This window comes from Aquarana catesbeiana, linkage group LG02, assembly GCF_042186555.1.
Source record: "Aquarana catesbeiana isolate 2022-GZ linkage group LG02, ASM4218655v1, whole genome shotgun sequence".
Lineage (NCBI taxonomy): Eukaryota > Metazoa > Chordata > Amphibia > Anura > Ranidae > Aquarana > Aquarana catesbeiana.
In genome coordinates, this window is record NC_133325.1 from 534,695,468 (window position 1) to 534,715,780 (window position 20,313).

At 43.9% G+C, this 20,313-nt stretch overlaps 1 protein-coding gene across 3 annotated transcripts in view; it reads left to right on the forward strand.

Moving 5' to 3' along the window:
- The window catches only part of STRIP1 (striatin interacting protein 1), a 614,942-nt gene extending 607,390 nt beyond the window's left edge, over positions 1 to 7,552 (forward strand). For all 3 annotated transcript variants that reach the window (XM_073615854.1, XM_073615856.1, XM_073615855.1), the window contains 2 exons: positions 6,782 to 6,986; positions 7,078 to 7,552. In XM_073615854.1, coding sequence (XP_073471955.1) covers positions 6,782 to 6,986; positions 7,078 to 7,325 — 453 coding nt within the window. In that variant the 3' untranslated portion in view covers positions 7,326 to 7,552. The remainder of the gene's footprint in view (positions 1 to 6,781; positions 6,987 to 7,077) is intronic.
- Positions 7,553 to 20,313: the final 12,761 nt, after the last annotated feature.

The window sequence follows — 20,313 nt, forward strand, 5'->3', positions numbered from 1 at the left end:
AAATCAGAGGAGCTCTGAGTGGGCGACAGCTTTGAAATAATAGAATGCATATAGGGATACTGCACCGTATCCCAGAGCACCAGAACCGAGGATCCACAAGTATACCTGTAATGAAGCTGCATTAAAAAAATAACAAAATACACAGTAGGGGAGACAGAGGCAGTGTTAGCAGCTTTGACATCACCTACATTTACTATAACCTTTATTTATTATAGAGATGGCTGGCAGGCCCCAGTAAGCACTCCCCAATCAGAGAACAGCAGCATAGGCATGCTGGGGGAGAAAGCGGGGGATCCAGCGGCTGTGGAAATCACAAAGGGGACAGAGTCCGTTAGGGGCCATGCCAGGGGGGCCAGTGTAACCATGGCCAGAGATAGTTGGTAGGGGCCAGGACAATTGGGACTTGGTGCCCGCCCGTAGGTCTCCAACATTCTCGCCCCTCTCCCCTACCACCCACCCAAGGGCAGACGAGCAGGAGAGAGCGGCGCACCAAACAGTGCAGCACAGCGCCATCCATGGCCTAATGCCATAGTCAGTTAAATAACATACAAACAAATTCCCCCTAATGTAGTAAAGGAATCCCCCATGTACAATAGTCTGAGTGATATGTTATGCACTGGGGTCGTCAGGGGGCGATGGAAGTGCCTATCAAGGCAGCCCCAAAGGGTCAAAGTAGTTGGGATCCAGGTACTTCGGGAGCCCAGAAAACTGGTGGAACAGCCCAGGGAAGGTCCACAGGAACAGCTGCCGTAATGTCTTACGGGTCACCAGGGTAGATGGGTGAGTCAGGCCTTAGAAGACATCGGATGGGATCTGGCAGACTCGCGACTAGGGGCGCGAGAGGAGTCGTCAGACCCGTTGCGGCCTGGGCAAAGGTGGGCCAAGCGCCTCCAGGGATAGTAGGAAGTCAAACCAATTGGGGACACTCACAGCAGGCTTATTGATGAAGCTGAACAGGTCCTGGAGTTGGTCTGGTGAGCGGAGATGGAACTCAGTCCCCTGCTTCCGCACAGGTGGAAAAGGTGACCCCAGCGGTATGTGGCTTCGGCTTCATGTATCACCTCAAGGAGGGGTCGCAAAATCCCTCTCATTGCTCGTGTTTGCCTGGAGATGTCAGGGTAGATCCGGATAAGGGCTCCATCAAAGTCAATCGGGCCTTTCGCCCAGGCCAAGCAAAGGATCTCCTCTTTTATGATGAAGAAGTGCACCCTACAAAGGACATCCCATGGAAGGTCCGTGGCGGCAGGGCCCTGAGATGGCAGGGATGGGGCCCTGGTATACAGTGGACCCTATCCAGCTCTAACTCCGAGGTCTGGCCCCATGGTGGCTTCTGGGATGCTGCGCAGGTTGTTCCATCTGCTCCTATTTTCCCCATCATCCATCTGCAATTGGACCTCAACAAGATGGCGGCGGAAGGCCTGTTGCTCCGTCTCCAAGGAGGTGCGTGCATCAGTAGTGAAAGTGGGGGATTCCAGAACTGTGACCCTCTCCTCTACTGCATCCACCTACTGGCATAGATCGTGCAGATCCCGCGAGAGAACGTTCACTATAGGGGCTGCCTTTTCTTGCAGGTCCTGTTTAGAGGGCAGACCCGCCACTATGTCCCGGAGGGAGCCCTCCGCAGTGTCGCCCGTCCCCCTGGCATTATGGGAGCCAGGCTGCGGGTCTGAGTACAGGATATCCGGGGACAGTATGGGAGAGAGCAGTCTGTCAGACTGTGGAGATCACTGGCTGCAGCAACTCTTATCTGTGTGTCCTTTTTGCTGTTAGCGGCGGCCCCCACTGGGTGAACTCCTGGTGGCGCCATCTTGGTCAGAGCAGCAGGGGAGGAGACGGTATACTGCCATAAAAAATAGTGCGTAATTTCGGGACCCCTCTGCTCCCCCGTGACCAGCGAATGCTTACGGTCCCCTAGCATGTAATTGCGGCTTTCTCCAACAGTTCAGCGGCCTGTTCTCAGGTCTCCCCCATGCAGAGCTCCAGAAAGAACAACTTCACGCTGCCATCGTCAAGCCACGCCCCCCTACAAGGCAGACTTGACACTCTTCCTGCAGGCCGTAGTGGAGGATCGCTGTCAAGTGCAACAGGCAGTTAGCGGCCAGCGAGTATGTAGGTGCAGGTTGCCGAGCCAGACACAGGGCGGTCAGGGAGGCCGGGAGTGAATGCTGGCACCGCAGCCGGGGTGGAGCAAGATCCCGGAGGTATGCCGAAGCCACGGTCCTTCCCCTCAGGCGGCCGCAAACACGGCGTTGCGATGTCGGCCTCGAGCGGGGGCTGTGTAGCCTGAAGGGCCGAGTGCAGAGTGAGCAGGGAGACCGGGAGTGAGCGCCGCTATTGCGGCCAGGTGGAGCAAGATGGCCGCCGCTCCTAGGACTAGGCCGGAGCCACGACCTGTCCCCCAGGCGGCTGCAGCTGCTAAGAAACGCCTTGATTCCGGTCTGAGGAAGCGCGCTGGCCTTCTGGGGAGCCCTGGGTGTTGCAGAGGGGACAGGATGGGTCCGCTGGAGAAGGGATTCCAAGGGTATCCAGCAGGATGACAGGAGCTCTCCACAAACACGTCCTCTGCCGACTACGCTCAAGCCACACCCCCCGAAGATTTACATTTTGTAGGCATTTCAGCGACTTGGTTTAACAGCTTTCATGATTGACTGGCAACCATTCAGGTGGTATTCCCTATATCGCAGAGAGAAGGAGGGTAAAAAAGGGGAGAGGTATGCCTGTACATCAAGAATGATGTGCAAGTGAATGTGAGGGATGACATCACTAATGGAGCAAGGGAGGAGGTGGAATCCATATGGGTGGAGCTTCAAAGGGAGGAATCTATGGGGAAAGTAATAATGGGAGTATACTATAGGCCCCCTAACCAGAGGGAGGAGGGGGAGGCGGACATTCTATCACAGTTTGGATTGGCGGCACGGATGGGAAGTGTCATAATAATGGGGGAGTTTAATTATCCAGCTATAGACTGGGCTGAAGGAACTGCACATTCGTCTAAGGCTCATCATTTCCTAAATATCTTGCAGGACAATTTCATGGGTCAAGAAACAATGCGTTGCTAGACCTACTGATTACTAACAATACAGACCTGATCGCAGATGTGGAAATACAGGGCAACCTAGGAAACAGGTCAGTTTGTTTCAGTATAAATCATAGGAATAGGAAACACAAGGGTAATACAAAGACACTGAATTTTAAAAGAGCCAACTTCCCTAAACTGCTCTTTGCTAGAAGATATTAAATGGAATAAAATCCTAGGAACTAAGACAACGGATGAAAAATTGGAATGCTTTAAGAGCATACTAAATAAAGATATTGGCCAGTGCATTCCAATGGGAAATTTAAAAGAGCTAATATAAATCTTGGGTGGCTTAACTCCAATGTAAAAATGCATATAAAAGCAAAGAAAAAGGCCTTCAAAAAAATACAAAGGCAGGTCATTGTCCGCAACTTTACAAAGAATGCAATAAGAAATGTAAGGGTGCAATCAGGGCGGCTAAGATACAACACGAAAGGCACATAGCGGAGGCGAGTAAAAAAAATCCCAAGAAATTCTTTATTAAAAGATCTAATCTAAAATATCTTTAACTATATAAATAGTAAGAAAGGGAGGCCAGAACATATTGGCCCTATAAAGGATGATGAATGGAATCTGGTTACAAACGATGGAGAGATGGTGAAGGTTTTGAATATATTCTTCTCCTCAATCTTTACAAGGGAAACAGTAACCAAGACTGTAATGTTAATTTTCATAGGTTTTGAACAGCCGCCTGGTTGTTTGGACATATATACCTTTTGTGGCCCCCAATGATCTCCCAGCACCAGGGCCACAAAAGATATACATGCTGGTTGCCTTGGAGGAGGCAGGACGAGTGCCTTACACACAGGAGAATTTCATGTATACACGGCAGCCTCTGTAATAGGAAGTTCGTCTCCTGCACCGCCATTGGACGACTGTTCTGTCCATCATAGGAGATGGGACATTGTATTAAAGAGGCTGCCAAGAAAACAGAAGTTCCTCCTGTATGTAATCTTTTGGCGCTTCTTTTGCCCCCCTCCCTGTCTTTTCCAAGACTGCAGATGGATGGGCATCAATCAGGCTGCACTGATGGCAATGGTGAGTCTGCATTCCTGGCAATGGTGGGTGCTGCATTCCTGGCAATGGTGGGTGCTCATTCCTGGCAATGGTGGGTGCTGCATTCCTGGCAATGGTGGGTGCTGCATTCCTGGCAATGGTGGGTGCTGCATTCATGACAATGGTGGGTCTGCAGATGGGCACTTGTGAGGCTGCAAATGGGCACTGATCCTTATTTTTCTTCACAGTTCTTCATTTAAAATGTAAGGTTTTTTCCTGAAACTTCCCTCTTAAAATTAAGGTGTGTATTATACACCAATAAATACGGTATATCCAAATAACACGCCATATCCAAATAACACGTCCAAGCTCATCTCTTTACTCGCACACAGCCACAAAGGCAAGAGTATTCTTGTTGGGCAGTGTATTAGTGCTCGAACGAACACACTTAGACCAACTTTTAATGGTTCAAAGAATGTCAGGCAAAACGGTCGGCCCTCACGCATATTCACTTCATCAAATCTGGCCCTCTTTGAAAAAGGTTTGGACACCCCTGCCATAAATGATCTGGGGGGTGGGATAAACAGCCCAATCTGAGTATTTGCAGACGATACAAAGTTAAGCAGGGCAATAACTTCTATGCAGGATGTGGAAACCTTACAAGAAGACCTAAACAAATTAATGGGGTGGGCAACTACATGGCAAATGAGGTTTAATGTTGAAAAATGTAACGTATTGCATTTGGGTGTCAAAAATGTGAATGCAATTTACTCGCTAGGGGGAGAACCTCTGGGGAATTTAGATGACAGGCTCAGCAATGGCATGCAATGCCAGGCTCCTGCAAGCAAAGCCAACAGAATATTGGCATGCATTAAAAAGGGGATTCACTCCAGAGATAAAACGAGTATTCTCCCACTCTACAAGACTCTGGACCAGCCGCACCTAGAGTATGCCGTCCAGTTCTGGGCACCAGTCCTCAGGAGGGATGTGCTGGAACTGGAGAGAGTCCAGAGAAGGGCAACAAAGCTAATAAAGGGACTGGATGACCTCAGCTATGGGGAAAGACTACAAGCATTGAACCTATTCTCTCTGAAGAGGAGACGCTTGAGAGGGGATAAGATATTCATTGTACAAATACTGTACTGGTGACCCTAGCATAGTGAACAAACTTTTCAGTGAAAAGAAATTTAAAAAGACATGCGGCCATTCACTAAAATTAGAAGAGAAGCGGTTTAACCTTAAATTGCGTAAAGGGTTCTTTACTGTCAGAGCGGTAAGGATGTGGAGTTCTCTTCCACAACCAGTGGTATCAGCGAGGAGCATTGATGATTTAAAAAACTTAGATGGGTATCTTAACGACCACAACACACAGGGGTATACAATGTATATTAACATAAAAAAAAACACACACAGGTTGGACTGGATGGACTTGTCTTTTTTTTTTTTTTCAACCTCACCAACTATGTATACAAGCCATCCCGTGGATCAAGCCTACCTTTTAGTTACACAATTGTGCATCATTTCAACCTTTCACCCACCAGCATCCTAACATCATCATCAGTGTTGATCGTCTGCACGGCATTCTTGTTTGCACCTCTCCATTAACACTGGGGTCACATTAGCAGAGTGATGGAGAGAAACTAAGGGAGAGGAGAAACACTGGCATACTAGTCGTACTAGTGTGCAAAAGTGTATTTGCTTTGTAAGACTAAATCACCTCTAATGTTGGATTAGAAAAGTTTTTTTACATTTTAGAATGGGGTGGCTAGAGCCGGTCCATGATTTTAAAAGGTGCCTTGAGATTGGCCATAATATTTAGGGGTGCCCTGAGATTGTCCATAATTTTAAAGGGTGCCTTGACTGAGAAAAGGTTGAGAAACACTGGGCTATTATACCAATGTATTGTGATATGCATTTGAACCATCCAGGACATGCAGAACTCCTTGAGACCATTGGTGTGTGTGATAACCACACAAGATTCTTATTTTGTGGTCAAAAAAGGGGGATAACATACAATTCCTGTTCATCATTGCATCCAAATGGTTGTTTTAAAGTCACTTCTCTCGGTGACACCCACATTTCTTATGTACTTCAATAGCTTATTGCTGTCCAGTGTCTTTACGCATATCTATATCTTTACGGATGATGGCTGGATCATGTAACATCAGAGTGATGGTGAAAAAATTAGGCAGTTAACATTTTATAGAAAGCAACAGAAACATGGGATGCTAATAGGTGTATTAATTTACTAATGTCTTTTAAAACACTGAATGACTGAACATTTGCTTGTGAATATTGGGGTAGCGTCAATTTTATAAAGATATTTACCACATATTTCATTGGGCAAGTAACTACAGTGACATTTTACTATCATCTTTTCTACAATAAGTATTATTATTATTATGGTGTTATTTGCCTCATTTAAAACCTCTGCGAATGTTACATTTATTACAGTTTTTCCCTTTGAACAAGAAAAAAATTTTTGTTGGCTTACAATATATTCCTCCCATTGAGCAAATCCAGCCTTGTGAATGTGCTTGAATTTGCCAGTAGGTTATTATTTATGCTCCAGATCGTTTCTTCAATATATTGTAACCGTTTTTAATTTTCCATAGTGCTTACTTAAATGAGTTGTTTGGAAAAATAATGAAAAATGTCTATTGTTTTAAATGACAATATATTTTTGTATGTTCATTTGTTTCCTAATAGATGCTGGTGGTTTTTAAGTCTGCACCCATCCTAAAACGAGCCCTTAAAGTTAAGCAAGCCATGATGCAGCTATATGTACTCAAGTTGCTAAAAGTGCAAACCAAGTACCTTGGGAGACAATGGAGAAAAAGCAACATGAAAACTATGTCAGCCATCTACCAGAAAGTCCGACATCGTCTTAATGATGACTGGGCATATGGGAATGGTATGAAGCCTTAGAGCTGAAATATGTGTGCTTGTTTTACCCCAACTTACAAAATATGCATGACATTATATGTTTTTACATTTGCCTATAGATCTTGATGCTCGTCCCTGGGATTTTCAAGCTGAAGAATGTGCACTTAGAGCCAATATTGAACGGTTCAATTCTCGGCGGTACGATCAGTCTCATAAGAATCCTGACTTCCTACCTGTTGACAACTGCCTTCAAAGTGTGCTTGGACAACATGTAGAATTGCCAGAAGACTTTCAGATGAACTATGATCTTTGGCTAGAGAGAGAAGTTTTTTCTAAGCCCATATCCTGGGAAGAGTTGTTGCAATAAAACATGCAATCCAGCACCTGCACAAGTGATAAATAACTTCTCAGTACAAGCATGTAGAATACTACTATGGCTGAAAATGTTTGTGCCCTTTGAAAGGCATCTTTGGTCATTGTAACCAAGCACACCTACTTGCCATTGTTCCTGAAATGAACCTTAAAAGGTTGCATTGTATTTTTAATTAGGTTACATATGGATAAATCTTTGTTCAATATTCATTTATATACAAAGCCCTCCACACTCCAGCCTTTTCTGCTTTACAAAGTAATTGAACTTTGACTTGTCTGTCTTGTGAAGGGCACTACAGTGCTCAGATTGTGAGTACAACCAAGAGCGTATATTGGGTCTTACTCTTGAGTGGACCAAATGCCCAATTAGAGTGGCATACATAACATATATTCCCAATCTTTGTGTGGAGGATGGAAAGGGGTCAAAAGTGTTTATATACCGTAATCATTCAAGTGTATTCAGATGTAATGGTTTTCTCCACCAATTAAGGTGGATTTCTTGCTCTCCGTTTTGCAAAGGAAAAGGACCAATTTGTGTGCATTAAAAAAAAAAATATATATATATATATATATATATATATTTATATATATATATATATATATATATATATATAAAAAATTTACTGAACCCTTAAGCATTATTGCCAGTTGTAGCATTGCATTGCATTCAGCTGAATAGTAGAATTGGCCAGTTTTTTACATGTGGATGTTTTAACAAAACATATAGATATATACACAGACCTGCAGCACCATACTGGGAGAGTTATATCAAAGTGTCAGGCGCCACAAATCACATTTCATCATCCTTTACTGGGGAACACATCACTGCAGATTACATGATCAGTGAGTATATTTCCACCTACTGGAGCACAAAGTTGTAGAACAAATTAAAGGGGACAGCTCTCTCTGATTATTATATTCCATAACTGCTATAGAGCCAGTTTTATCATAGTGTCCTACGTAGGTAAAATGTCCCTTCCCCAGTTCTGGATCAAGAAGGGGACAGCTCTCTCTGATAGTTATATTCCATAACTGCTATAGAGCCAGTTTTATCATAGTGTCCTACGTAGGTAAAATGTCCCTTCCCCAGTTCTGGCTCAAGAAGGGGACAGCTCTCTCTAATAGTTATATTCCATAACTGCTATAGAGCCAGTTTTATCATAGTGTCCTACGTAGGTAAAATGTCCCTTCCCCAGTTCTGGATCAAGAATTTTCTTGTAAAATGTTTTAGTCAAGCACCTGCTGGTAGTATCATTACATATATTTGAGAGCCTGTAAGTCTGTCCAGTGAGTGAATATGATCTGAAAATCAGGTAGCTCAATGTGGTGGCACCTGATGATCATGTTGACATTCCTAGACAGTGCTTGCACTGCATGAGGGTTCAACTTGAAGTTGAAATCTCATTCCAAATCTCTCTGACGTTGTATGAGTCTCTGGTAATGTTTGGGTATACCTGGCCTTGAGGTCAGGATGCAGAATAATAGTCCTGAGTTTCTCGAAAGATTTATTTTCCGGGCCTGAACCTAACGCCCCTATCATAAATAGTCAATGCGACCAGCAGCCTGAGAGCAGCTTTACAAAAAGCAGGAATATCATCAATGTAATTTCGCTGACGCGGTTGTAGGCAGATTTATGTAGGATTATATATATATACACACATACACAGGTGCATCTCATAAAATTTGAATATCATAAAAAAGGTTCAGTAATTCAATTCAAAAGTGAAACTCCTATCTCATATATTTTATATAGATGCGTTACACAGAGTGATATATTTCAAGCATTTCTTCCTTTTATTTTGATGATCATGGCTTACAGCTAGTATAAACACCAAATTCAGTATCTCAGAAAATTTGAATATTACATAAGACCAATTAAAAAAAGGATTTTTAATAAATGTTGGCTTACTGAAAAGCAGTATAGTACAGCCCTCAAAGTTTCCAATCTCCTACTCGCATTTTGCAAGTGGAAAATGAGGGCTGGCGAGCGTGGGCTGCCTCAGAGCGGGGGGCGAGCACTGCCGGCAAGCAGGGTTGAATGGGAGTCGTTCTCCCAGCGATCGCCCTGGGGAAGAGTGAGGAGAGCCGGCGGCCGGATCATAAGAGCGAAGAGGAACATCACTGTAACAGCTTTCATTATAATTGCCGAGTGTTCCCCGCACTCGGTGTCACACACAACCCCACCTCCTTGCCCCAGGTACTTTTATAGACAAATCACCTGTCCAATGTCAGGATGTGTGACTTGTATCAAAGTACCGGGGGCCAAGAGGCGGGAACACTGACACTTGGCAATTCAAATGAAAGCTGTTACAGCTATGTTCCTCGGCTTTCTTATGATCTGGCCGGCACTCCTCTTCCTCTCCTCTCTTCCCCTGCACAGGTAGGCTGCATTGATGGACACAGGTAGGCTGCATTGATAGACACAGGTAGGCTTCATTGATGAACACAGGTAGGCTGCATTGTTGGGCACAGGTGAAGTGGCATTGATGGATACAGGTAGGTTGCAATGTTGGAAACTGGTGAAGTGGCATTGATGGACACAGGTAGGCTGCATTGTAAGGCACAGGTGAGGCTGCACTGATAAAGTTGTTAACATTTATTTTTGTAACTTAATTCTGTATAAACCATTTAAGTGTCATTTCATGAGATAATTTATGAGGACGTGTTTAGGGCCAGGGTAGGGGTTGTGTGGGGCAACTGGTTTGCAAGTAACCCTAAAGGCCTGGCTAGTAGCTCAGGACTTAAAATTTTGAGCCCTGGTATAGTATGCACTGAATACTTGGTCAGGGCTCTTTTTGCGTGAATTACTGCATCAATGGGGCATGGCATGGAGGCAATCAGCCTGTGGACGTGCTAAGGTGTTTTGGAAGCCCAGGTTGCTTTGATAGCAGCCTTCAGCTCGTCTGCATTGTTGTCCTATCTTAGTCTTGACAATACCCCACAGATTCTCTATGGGGTTTAGGTCAGGCGAGTTTGGTACTTTTGGCAGTGTGGGCAGGTGCTAAGTCCTGCTGGAAAATGAAATCAGCATCTCCATAAAGCTGGTCAACAGAGGGAAGCATGCAGTGGTCTAGAATTTCCTGGTAGACGGCGGCGCTGATTTTGGACTTAAGACAGTGAACCAACACCAGCAGATGACATGGCTCCTCAAATCATCACTGACTTTGGAAACTTCACACTGGACCTCATGCAACTTGGATTCTATGCCTCTCCACTCTTCCTCCAGACTCTCTGGGACCTTGATTTCCAAATGAAATGCAAAAATTTTCCACAGTCTGTGATGATTTGGGGAGCCATGTCATCTGCTGGTGTTTGCCCACTGTGTTTTATCAAGTCCAAAGTCAGCGCAGCCCTCTTAAGAGTCCTGACCTCAACCCAATAGAACATCTTTGGGATGAATTGGAGCAGAGACTGTGAGCCAAGCCTTCTTATCCACATCAGTGCCTGCCCTTACAATTGCCCTTCTGGAAGAATGGTCAAACATGTCCATAGACACACTCCTAAACCTTGTACCTTGCACAGCCTTCCCAGAAGAGTTGAAGCTGTTATAGCTGCAAAGAGTGGGCCAACTCAATATTGAACCCTACCTGTGTGTAAAGGCAGGTGTCCCAATACTTTTGGTAATATAGTGTATGTGCGTGTGTGTGTGTATATATATATATATATATATATATATATCAGTATCTCACAAATGTGAGTACACCCCTCACATGGTTCCAGTAATCCATGTCCTTAGTCTGCTTGTCTTTAGCAAACTGTTTGCGGGCTTTCTTGTGCATCATCTTTAGAAGAGGCTTCCTTTTGGGACGACAGCCATGCAGACGAATTTGATGCAGTGTGCGGAGTATAGTCTGAGCACTGACATGCTGACCCAGCACCCCTTCAATCTCTGGGGCAATGCTGGCAGCACTCATACGTCTATATCCCGAAGACAACCTCTGGATATGATGTTGAGCATGTGCACTCAACTTCTTTGGTCGACCATGGGAAGACCTGTTCTAAATGGAACCTGTCCTGTTAAGCCGCTTTATGGTTTTGGCCACCGTGCTGCAACTCAGTTTAAGGGTCTTGGCAATCTTCTTATAGCCTAGGCCATCTTTATGTAGAGCAACAGTTCTTTTTTTTCAGATCCTCAGTGAGTTCTTTGCCATGAGGTGCCATGTTGAACTTCCAGTGACCAGTATGAGAGAGTGAGAGCGATAAAACCAAATTTAACACACTTGAGACCTTGTAACACTAGCAAGTCACATGACACCAAGGAGGGAAAATGGCCCAATTTGGACATTTTCACTTAGGGGTGTACTCACCTTTGTTGCCAGCGGTTTAGACATTAATCGCTATTTGTTGAGTTATACAAGCTGTACACTCACTACTTTACATTGTAGCAAACTGTAATTTCTTCAGTGTTGTTACATGAAAAGATAGAATAAAATATTTACAAAAATGTGATGGGTGCACTCACTTTTGTGAGATACTGTGTGTATGTGTATATATATATATATATATATATATATATATATATATATATATATATATATATATATATATATATACACACACACACACACACACACACACACACACACACACACACACACACACACACACACACACACACACTATACATTTTTTTGAATGTGTACATAGGTATGTGAGGCTAGCACATAGCGGCCAGACAAGTTGCATTTTACATATCAAAAGGGTCAAAGGAAGTTATCCTCATTGTAAAATGCAGATTTGTCTGATCAGACTTGAGTGGAATAGTAAAGGCCCATGGGGGGTTTTATTGCAATTTGGTAAGAATGCAATTTGACCAATATCTAATGATGACATGAAAAGTGGCCTGAAGTATTTATTGAGTATTTGTTTATGGCAAATAGCATAAAGGGGAACTTTTTTACCCACTTAAGGGTAGTATACCACTTCCGGACTGCCCCACATACATATACGGCAGCAGGGCAGCCCGGCTGCGCAAAATCATGTACCTGTATGTGATTCGTGCCCGCTGTCCCTGCGGTGATCGGATTTGAATGGCTGAACGTCCTGTGCCTGTGTAAACACAGGCACAGGAAATTATGCAATCTCCTCCTGGAGCCCTTTTCGGTTCCAGAGTGAGGAGAGAGCATCTACTGTGAGTAAAGCACTACACTGACGCCAGTACACATAGTTAGACACATTTACCCCCTGATCACTCCTCCCGTTTACCCTTTCACTCCTTGTCACAGTGTACACATTTTTTACTGATTGGTGTCACTTGTGACGCTAAATAGCGTCAGCCCCAGTTAACTTTCACTCCCTATCACAGTGTCACTGCAGTGTATGGATTTTTTTTCTGATCACTGTATTAGTGTCACGTGTGACGCTAGTTAGCGCCAGTCTTATATAGCGTCAGGGTCCCACCACATATTTTCTAATAGTTTTAATCCACTGATCGCCCCCAGTTAACCCTTTCACTCCCTGTCACGGTGTCATTAGTACAGTGTACAGATCTTGTTTTCTGATCACTGTATTAGTGTCACGGGTGACGCCAGTTAGCGTCAATCCCATGATAGCATCAAAATTGACCCCTTTGCTAGTAACACTAACACACACTATACACCTCCATTACTAGTATAGTGTCTGAACGGATCAATATCTTTGATATACCCCAATAGTATAGTGTTCCCAAAAAAACACGGCATTAGCAGGGTCAGCCCGACACCTGCCAGCACCTGCATTTAGCCCCTCTGCCCCACCCAAACAAGTGCAGTATCAGTAGATTGTAGACTGTCACCTCCGTTACACAGTACACAAAACAGCAACATTAGCAGAGTCGGGCCTAATTTCTGCTAGCGCTAGCAGTTAAATTTTTTGTAGCAGTTCAAACAGTCCTTGACAACCAGGTGCTTTTTTTTTTTTACCTGTGAGTCACACTAGGTACCTATAAATTTATTGGCCAAATGTCAAACGAAAATTACACTAGTGAAGAGGCCAACGGGATACTGAGCATGACAGATGAGAGCGATGGGGAGTCCTCACTGTATGAATAAGGCTCAGTATTCGAACCTGTAGAGAGAGCAGCAGCACCCTGACAGATAGCTGATGATAGAGTAGAGGTCCCTGCTAAGGTCAGGCATACCGAATCATGCTACAATCGCATGATTCTCCTATGCAGCAGAGTGCCGGTACTAGTGCCACTGTACCTTCTGGGGAACTGGCGAGCACCAGCTTCCTAGTACATCCTGGTTGTAGACAAACCAGCACTGCAGTAACATTTGGTGACGTGACGAGTCCCATCAGTGCAATTCAAGCTGGAGTGGTGGCTAGCACTAGTAGTGTTTAGCAGCCACCAAGAATTCAAACACAGGCCTGTAGAGCCCATAGTGCCTATCCTGATGTGCTTGCAAATCCTGATTGGCAGCCCACATATACTGTAGCGCCCGTACTCCCCCCCCATTCACTGGCCAACCCAGAATTCAGGTGGAAACAGCAAATTTAACGCCCCTTGGTTTATTTGAGCTGTTTTTCACAGAAGATCTGTATGGATCTATTGTGGAACAAAGCAATTTATATGCTTATCACTGCAAACTCAAATTTGACCCTTGCCAGACAATTTGCATGGAAACCTATCACGATTCCCAAATTTAAGACCTTTCTGGGCCTATCCCTCAACATGGGCATTACTAAAAAGAATGAGATGCGGTCATATTGGTCTGCTGACCTAATTCATCATATGCCTGTGTTCTCTGCTGCCAGGGCTAGATATAAGCAAATATTGTGGTTTATACAATTCAATGACAATGAACTCTGTCGTCCTGGGCGTGAATAGTATGTGGATGAACTCTGCGCCAAACCACATTGGTAGAAACTAAATAATAAGTAAAAATAAGCTGCTCCCCTGTTTTTATTAATGTGGTCAAAAAGCAAGTGTATAGTGAATGGAGGGCGTTAATACAACAACTAATATTAACCAAAATACTAAAAAAAAAAATACAAAAAACTGAGCACTGGTCCCACACCATGGTTAAAAACTGAACTCACAAGATGGATAGAAAAAGGATTACTAAAGAAAATACTTGACCAAAAAGAAGCAGGCCATCTCATGCTACATACACCCAAAATTCCAGTACTATTTATAGTGCCTAAAATACACAAGAATAAAGAAAAACCACCGTGCCGTCCCATTATAAGTGGGATTGGCTCCCTGTACTCGAGGCTAGTTGCACAGAGCCAATCCTACTTAAAAGACAGTAGGGAACTAATTGTGCTTTTGCAAGCTATTACTGTAACTGACAATACACTAATGGTTACAGTAGACACTGAGTCTCTATACACAAATATACGCCATAAGGATGCACTGGAGGCAGTAAAATGGGATCTGTCAAAGGAACCCAAAATGACCAAATCCCAAACCAAATTTTTGGTGGAAGGATTGGCTTTGGCCATGAGTAATAACTATTTTTGGGCACTTAATGATTATTACAACCAAACGGGGCGTTGCTTTGGGGGCACGTTGTGCCCCAAGTGTGGCAAATATAACATTAAATAAATGGGAATCGGAAACAATCTTTAAAAATAGAACAAAGTCGCTTCTTTTTTACAAAAGGTACATTGATGACGTCATCCTGTTATGGGAGGGCTCTCACTCAAGTTTTTTAGATTTTTTGGGAAAAATGAATAGTAATAAATATGGTCTAAAGTTTACGGCAGAATGCAGTCTAGTGACTGTCAATTATTTGGATCTTATGCTCACTAAACACCAGAATACTATTGGCACAAAGACTTTCTTCAAAGAGACTGATAGGAATGCTTTTGTGCCAAACTCACAGTTGCCACTATCCACAGTGGATAGGGGATGTCCCAAAAGGATAGTATATGCGCATTAGGCGCAACTTGCGATAATAATGATTTCTTCCTACAGGCGGGAGTTCTCACAGGTTTTTGGAGAAGAGATATCCACTGCAGACGCTTGAGAAACTTGTAGAGCAGGTTTCAGCAATGGATAGGCAAACTCTTCTAGTCACTAAACCAAAAAAGAATACAAAGGAGAGGTAGCGTTTTTATCAGGCTTCCACCGACAGTGGAGACTATTTTTAAAAGATTTTGCCCAATTTTGCTTAAAGACAGGGACTTACAATCTTAATTACCAGCAAAACCAAAGTTTATTTATAGAAAAGCCCCAGGATTAGGAACCTTGTTGCTTGTAATGTACATTAAAAAGAAAAGAAAACCCTCCAAGAAAACCATCTACCTTTTGGGTCTGGTTTTCATTACTGTACTTGATGTAAGGCCTGCAAAACAAGAAAACCAGGCACAAACAAATAGATTTCTCATGTCCAGTCGGTTACCAAACAAGAATTTAAAATGAAACCTCTTATCATGTGTTATTCTGATCAGGTGACATATGTTCTGGAATGCCCGTATTCCCTAAAATATGTGGGTAGAACCACAGGTCAGTTAAAGACCAGAATCAATGAACATCTTGCAAATATCAAAAAAGGTTATCTCAACCATAGTGTTTCCAGACATTTTAAACTTTTTCATAATAGTGATCCAATCCTTTTAACTTTCTATGGTATAGATAAAATATCAAAACATTGGAGGGGTACACACATGAAGAGAGCCATCTCACAAAATGAAAACCACTGGTTGTACTAATTGCACACTATGCAGCCTTTTGGGATGAATATTGAATTAGATATAAATTGCTTTTTGACAAACAATTAAACCTTGGCATGTGTGTACATCTACCCTTTCTTTCCCTCTCTGTTCCCATCATTCTACGATTATAGATATACCTTCATTAGGTTTTATTATTATTTAGGAATTGTGCTCCGTCCGTTTTTCGCAATGGATCTTTGTTATGTCCCTTCAAATGGTTTATCCAAGGGCTAAGTGATTCTACTTTTATGATTGCATGTACAAAAATCAGCAGCTGCCAAGCTATGTGAACCGGCACTGCAGCTGCGAAATGCAAGTCCCCTTTTTTTACAATCACCACACCCCCAATTTCTTATGTCTCTCTCTTTTTTCATTACAAATATTATGGTCTTATACAATGTTTTACCCTCAAATGGTAAAGCAAAGTCATTGCACCCTTACTTTAGTGTACACAAGTGTGTTCTAGCTGTAGGCAATTTGAATTTGCATTGCGGCTGCACAATTTCCCCTTTTCACAATTATCACGCCCGTAGTCTGCTCCCTTTGACTATAAGTTACGTGTCTCCTAGTGACCAAGGTACGCTTCCTGAAGATGTTATTACGAAATGTACGTCGAAGCGAAGCGGTACCTGGTCACATCATCCCACCTCATATCCGGCATCCTTGGTTGTTACTACTGCACGGGTGGAATGCACGCCGACCACGGAGGTGGTTACACGGCATCCATGCACAGCCCCACTACCGACAAGCTAGCAGCCCCAGTGCCAGGTAGGCACCAGCAAATGTAAGCGGCCATTTGGCTCTGTTTTATGCTTTTAATTTTTTTAATAAACTGAATTACGCTATGGACATCTCTATTGTCTTTTATATATCCCGTGCCTAATAACCCGGGGAGGAAGTTTTCCTACTCTTCTCCAGTCTATCCATGTGAGCAGGCACTATCCTGCACAAGCATTTGTGACTTTCTTTTCAATAAAAGAAGTCAATTGCACCTGGTAACCAGATTTTATATGCAGCACTGTGGGGGTGCTGCTTTCTTGGTGAAGGATAATCTCACTTTATACCTAGAAGATTATCTACACAGAAGATCATTCTGTCTTTATCAGAATTGTGTTTTCTTCCTCATTTGGGACTTTATTTTTCACAAATTTAATGTTTCTGTGATTGCATGTATTTTTACATTTTTTCTGATTACCATTTTTCCACATCATATAGATTTATATGTACTATTATTCAGTAATTTATATCACTTATTTTTTAGTATTTTGGTTAATATTAGTTGTAGTTGTTGCCTTCCATTCACTATCCATGTCCTTGGCGTGACCCTGGATATGATCAGCTCCACAAAATTCGGCCCCTCGAAAACCACGTAACCAAAAAATTGTAGCCTTGTATATCCCCGAACAAGATGTCTGCGTAGATGAGTCCCTGATTGTTTTATGGCCGCCTTGTTTTCAGTTTCTCTTCAGCAAGCATGCCAAATATGGGGTCAAAATGTTACATAGTAGGCGAGTCCATCAAGTCCAACTACATGTATAGCTTTGTGACAAGGAAACAGGCTATACATGTAATTTCCTGGTTTACAAGGGAAAAGATGGCATCGTGGAGCCCCCCAACTGTCCAGACTACATAGGGAGCAGCTGCAAGATTATTTGGGACTTGGTGTCACCCTTTTTCGGAAAGGGGTACCATTTATACCTGGGCAATTTTACACAAGCGTTCCACTTTTTAGACACCTCTTTCAATTTAGAATTGGCTCATGTGGCACCGTGCGATCTAATTGCCGGGGTTTCCCCCAATGGTTTGTAAGTGCCCCACTTAGACAGGGGGAGAGAGCCTGCTTGAGGTATAATGAATTGCTTGCAGTGAGGTGGAAGGACAAACGGAATGTTTTCGTTTTGTCTTCCATTCACGCAGATACGGCAGTCCAAATTAAAATGGCAACTGGTGGTGTTGAGAAGCCCCTCTGTGTCCACGACCACAACCTTAAAGTGGGAGGGGTGGACTTCAATGACCAGATGATGGGGCTGTACTTAGTTACACGTAAGGCTAGACACTGGTACAAAAAAGTGTCTGTATATTTATTCCAATTGGCTATGTTCAATGCTTATGTTCTATACAAAGCGTCAGGAAGAAGTGGATCCTTCCTAAAATTCCAGCTAGAGATCGTCACAGCCCTTTTGTATCCAGAAGGTGCTGTGGCCCAATTTCCCAATCCAGATGCAGTGAGCCAGCTGCATTAGAGGCTTTTTCCAGATGTGCTCCCTGGTATCCCTACCCAAAGAGCACCCCAAAAAAGATGCTGTGTCTGTAGCAAACGTGGATTTAGGCGTGACGTCCGCTATTTTTGTCCCTCCTGTCCTGGCAAACATAGCTCTGTGTCGGGGGCTGTTTCCATCGCTATCACTCACTAGTGGTTATTAGTATAGGGTACAGCACGGCACAGTCTAGGGCACATGTTCACACAGGGTCTTGAAAGATGTTAGATGGCTGTTGCATTTTGAGAGACCCTAGCTTGGAATGTTTATAGTTACAATAAAAATGTTAAAAGCCAAAAATGGTTGTCATTTCTATTGTTACTGTTTTACTGTATTTTATACTATACTGGTATACTGTAATGTTTTATTGTTACTGTGTTTTATTGTTAACCATTGTATGCTTTGCAGGTACGCCATTCAGCTACAGCACCGATTTGTTTATTTTGACAGCAACAGGGTTTCCTCTCACTCTACATAAATCAGTGACTCCAGCGTTGTAGGAGGTGATTTCACCAACGCAGTAAAAAAAAAAAAAAAAAGAGCATATATGGCAAAGCATAGGGGCTGGAGTGGACAGAGGGTGGATCGCCCCTATGCGTCACCATATATTTTTTACTCTTTTTTTTTTTTTTTTTGCACAGCTTGCAATTTAAAAAAAAAGTTGTTTTATTGATACTGTGTTTTTGTCACGTACCTGGTGGAGATCGAGCTGGAGAGAGGGCTTCTCTTGCACCTCCTGTCTGACACCCCTGAAAGTGATGACAGGGAGAGCCGGACACAAAGTGGCACGAGGGCCGATGTAGTGGATGGTGCTGGCCTGTCCTTGGCAGGAACCAGATGGCTGAAAAGCGCTGGGCAGGCTCTGAGGATCAGAGCTCCGTATCGCTGGGTCAGCAGATGGAGGCATAGCCGGGATGCAAGCCAGAAGGTCAACAGCCGGACAGAGCAGGTACCGAGACGAGAGGCAGAGACGGGACAAAGGCCGGGTTTGGTACACAGATGGGCAGCAAGGTACAGGAGCATCAGGCAGTAGCAGAGTCAAACACAAGCCGGGATCAGGTAGGCAGGGGAGGTCAAGGAGAAGGTTCAAGTGAAGCCAGGTCAAGACACTGGAAACTGGAACAGATCTGGTAAATAACACTAGCTGAAAGACCACTCAGCAAAGTTCATGTGTAAGTGCTCAGTTTAAATAGGCTACTTGGCGCCCATATGTGCGCAAAGGATGGGAAACACCGAAGGTACTGTTCCAAGGTCTGGTTTGTGCATTTGGTCTGGCCCTTTGTCTGGGGGTGATATGCCGATGAGAAGCAGGTCCCGAGTGTGAACATCTTGCACAGGTCTCTCCAGAACATTGATGTAAACTGTACCCCCCGGTCGGTGATACTGCTGGGTACACCGTTGAGTCTCACTACTTCCTTGATGACAGCACAAGCGGTCTCTGTTGAAGACGGGGTTCCTAACATGGGGAAGAAATGGGCCATTTTAGTTTGTCCATGATCACAAAGATTGTGGTAAAACTTTTGGAAGGTGGAAGCTCGACGATGAAATCTATACTGATCATCTCCCAGGGTCTCTTGGGAATGGGCAGTGGCCTTAGGCCCCAGGCTTTGGTTTTATCAGTCTTCTGTTGCAGATCTCACAGGTACTGACATAATCCTTACCATCAGATCTTAGATTAAGCCACCAAAAGGTCCGCTGTACAAGCTCTACAGTCTTGGTTACCCCAAAATGTCCCGCCAAGGGGTGGTCATGGCACAGACTGAGGATCTTGGGACGTAAGCTTGGAGGTACAAATACCCAGTGGTAGAACATCCCTTGTGGATGCCTGCTTAAGTTGGGTGATTAGATCTGCTTGTAGCAACAGAAAACTTTGGGCTGGCAGGATTGTGTCTGTCTGGTGGTGTCCTCCCTCTTCTGGATACATGCGTGATAACGCGTCGGGTTTGCCATTCTTGGAACCCGGTCTGAAGGTAATGTGGAAGGAGAAACGGGAAAAAAACAGTGCCCACCTGGCTTGGCGTGGCCTCAGTCTAAGACATTCAAGGTTCTTGTGATCGGTAAAGATCAAAATGGGGTGTGCTGCTC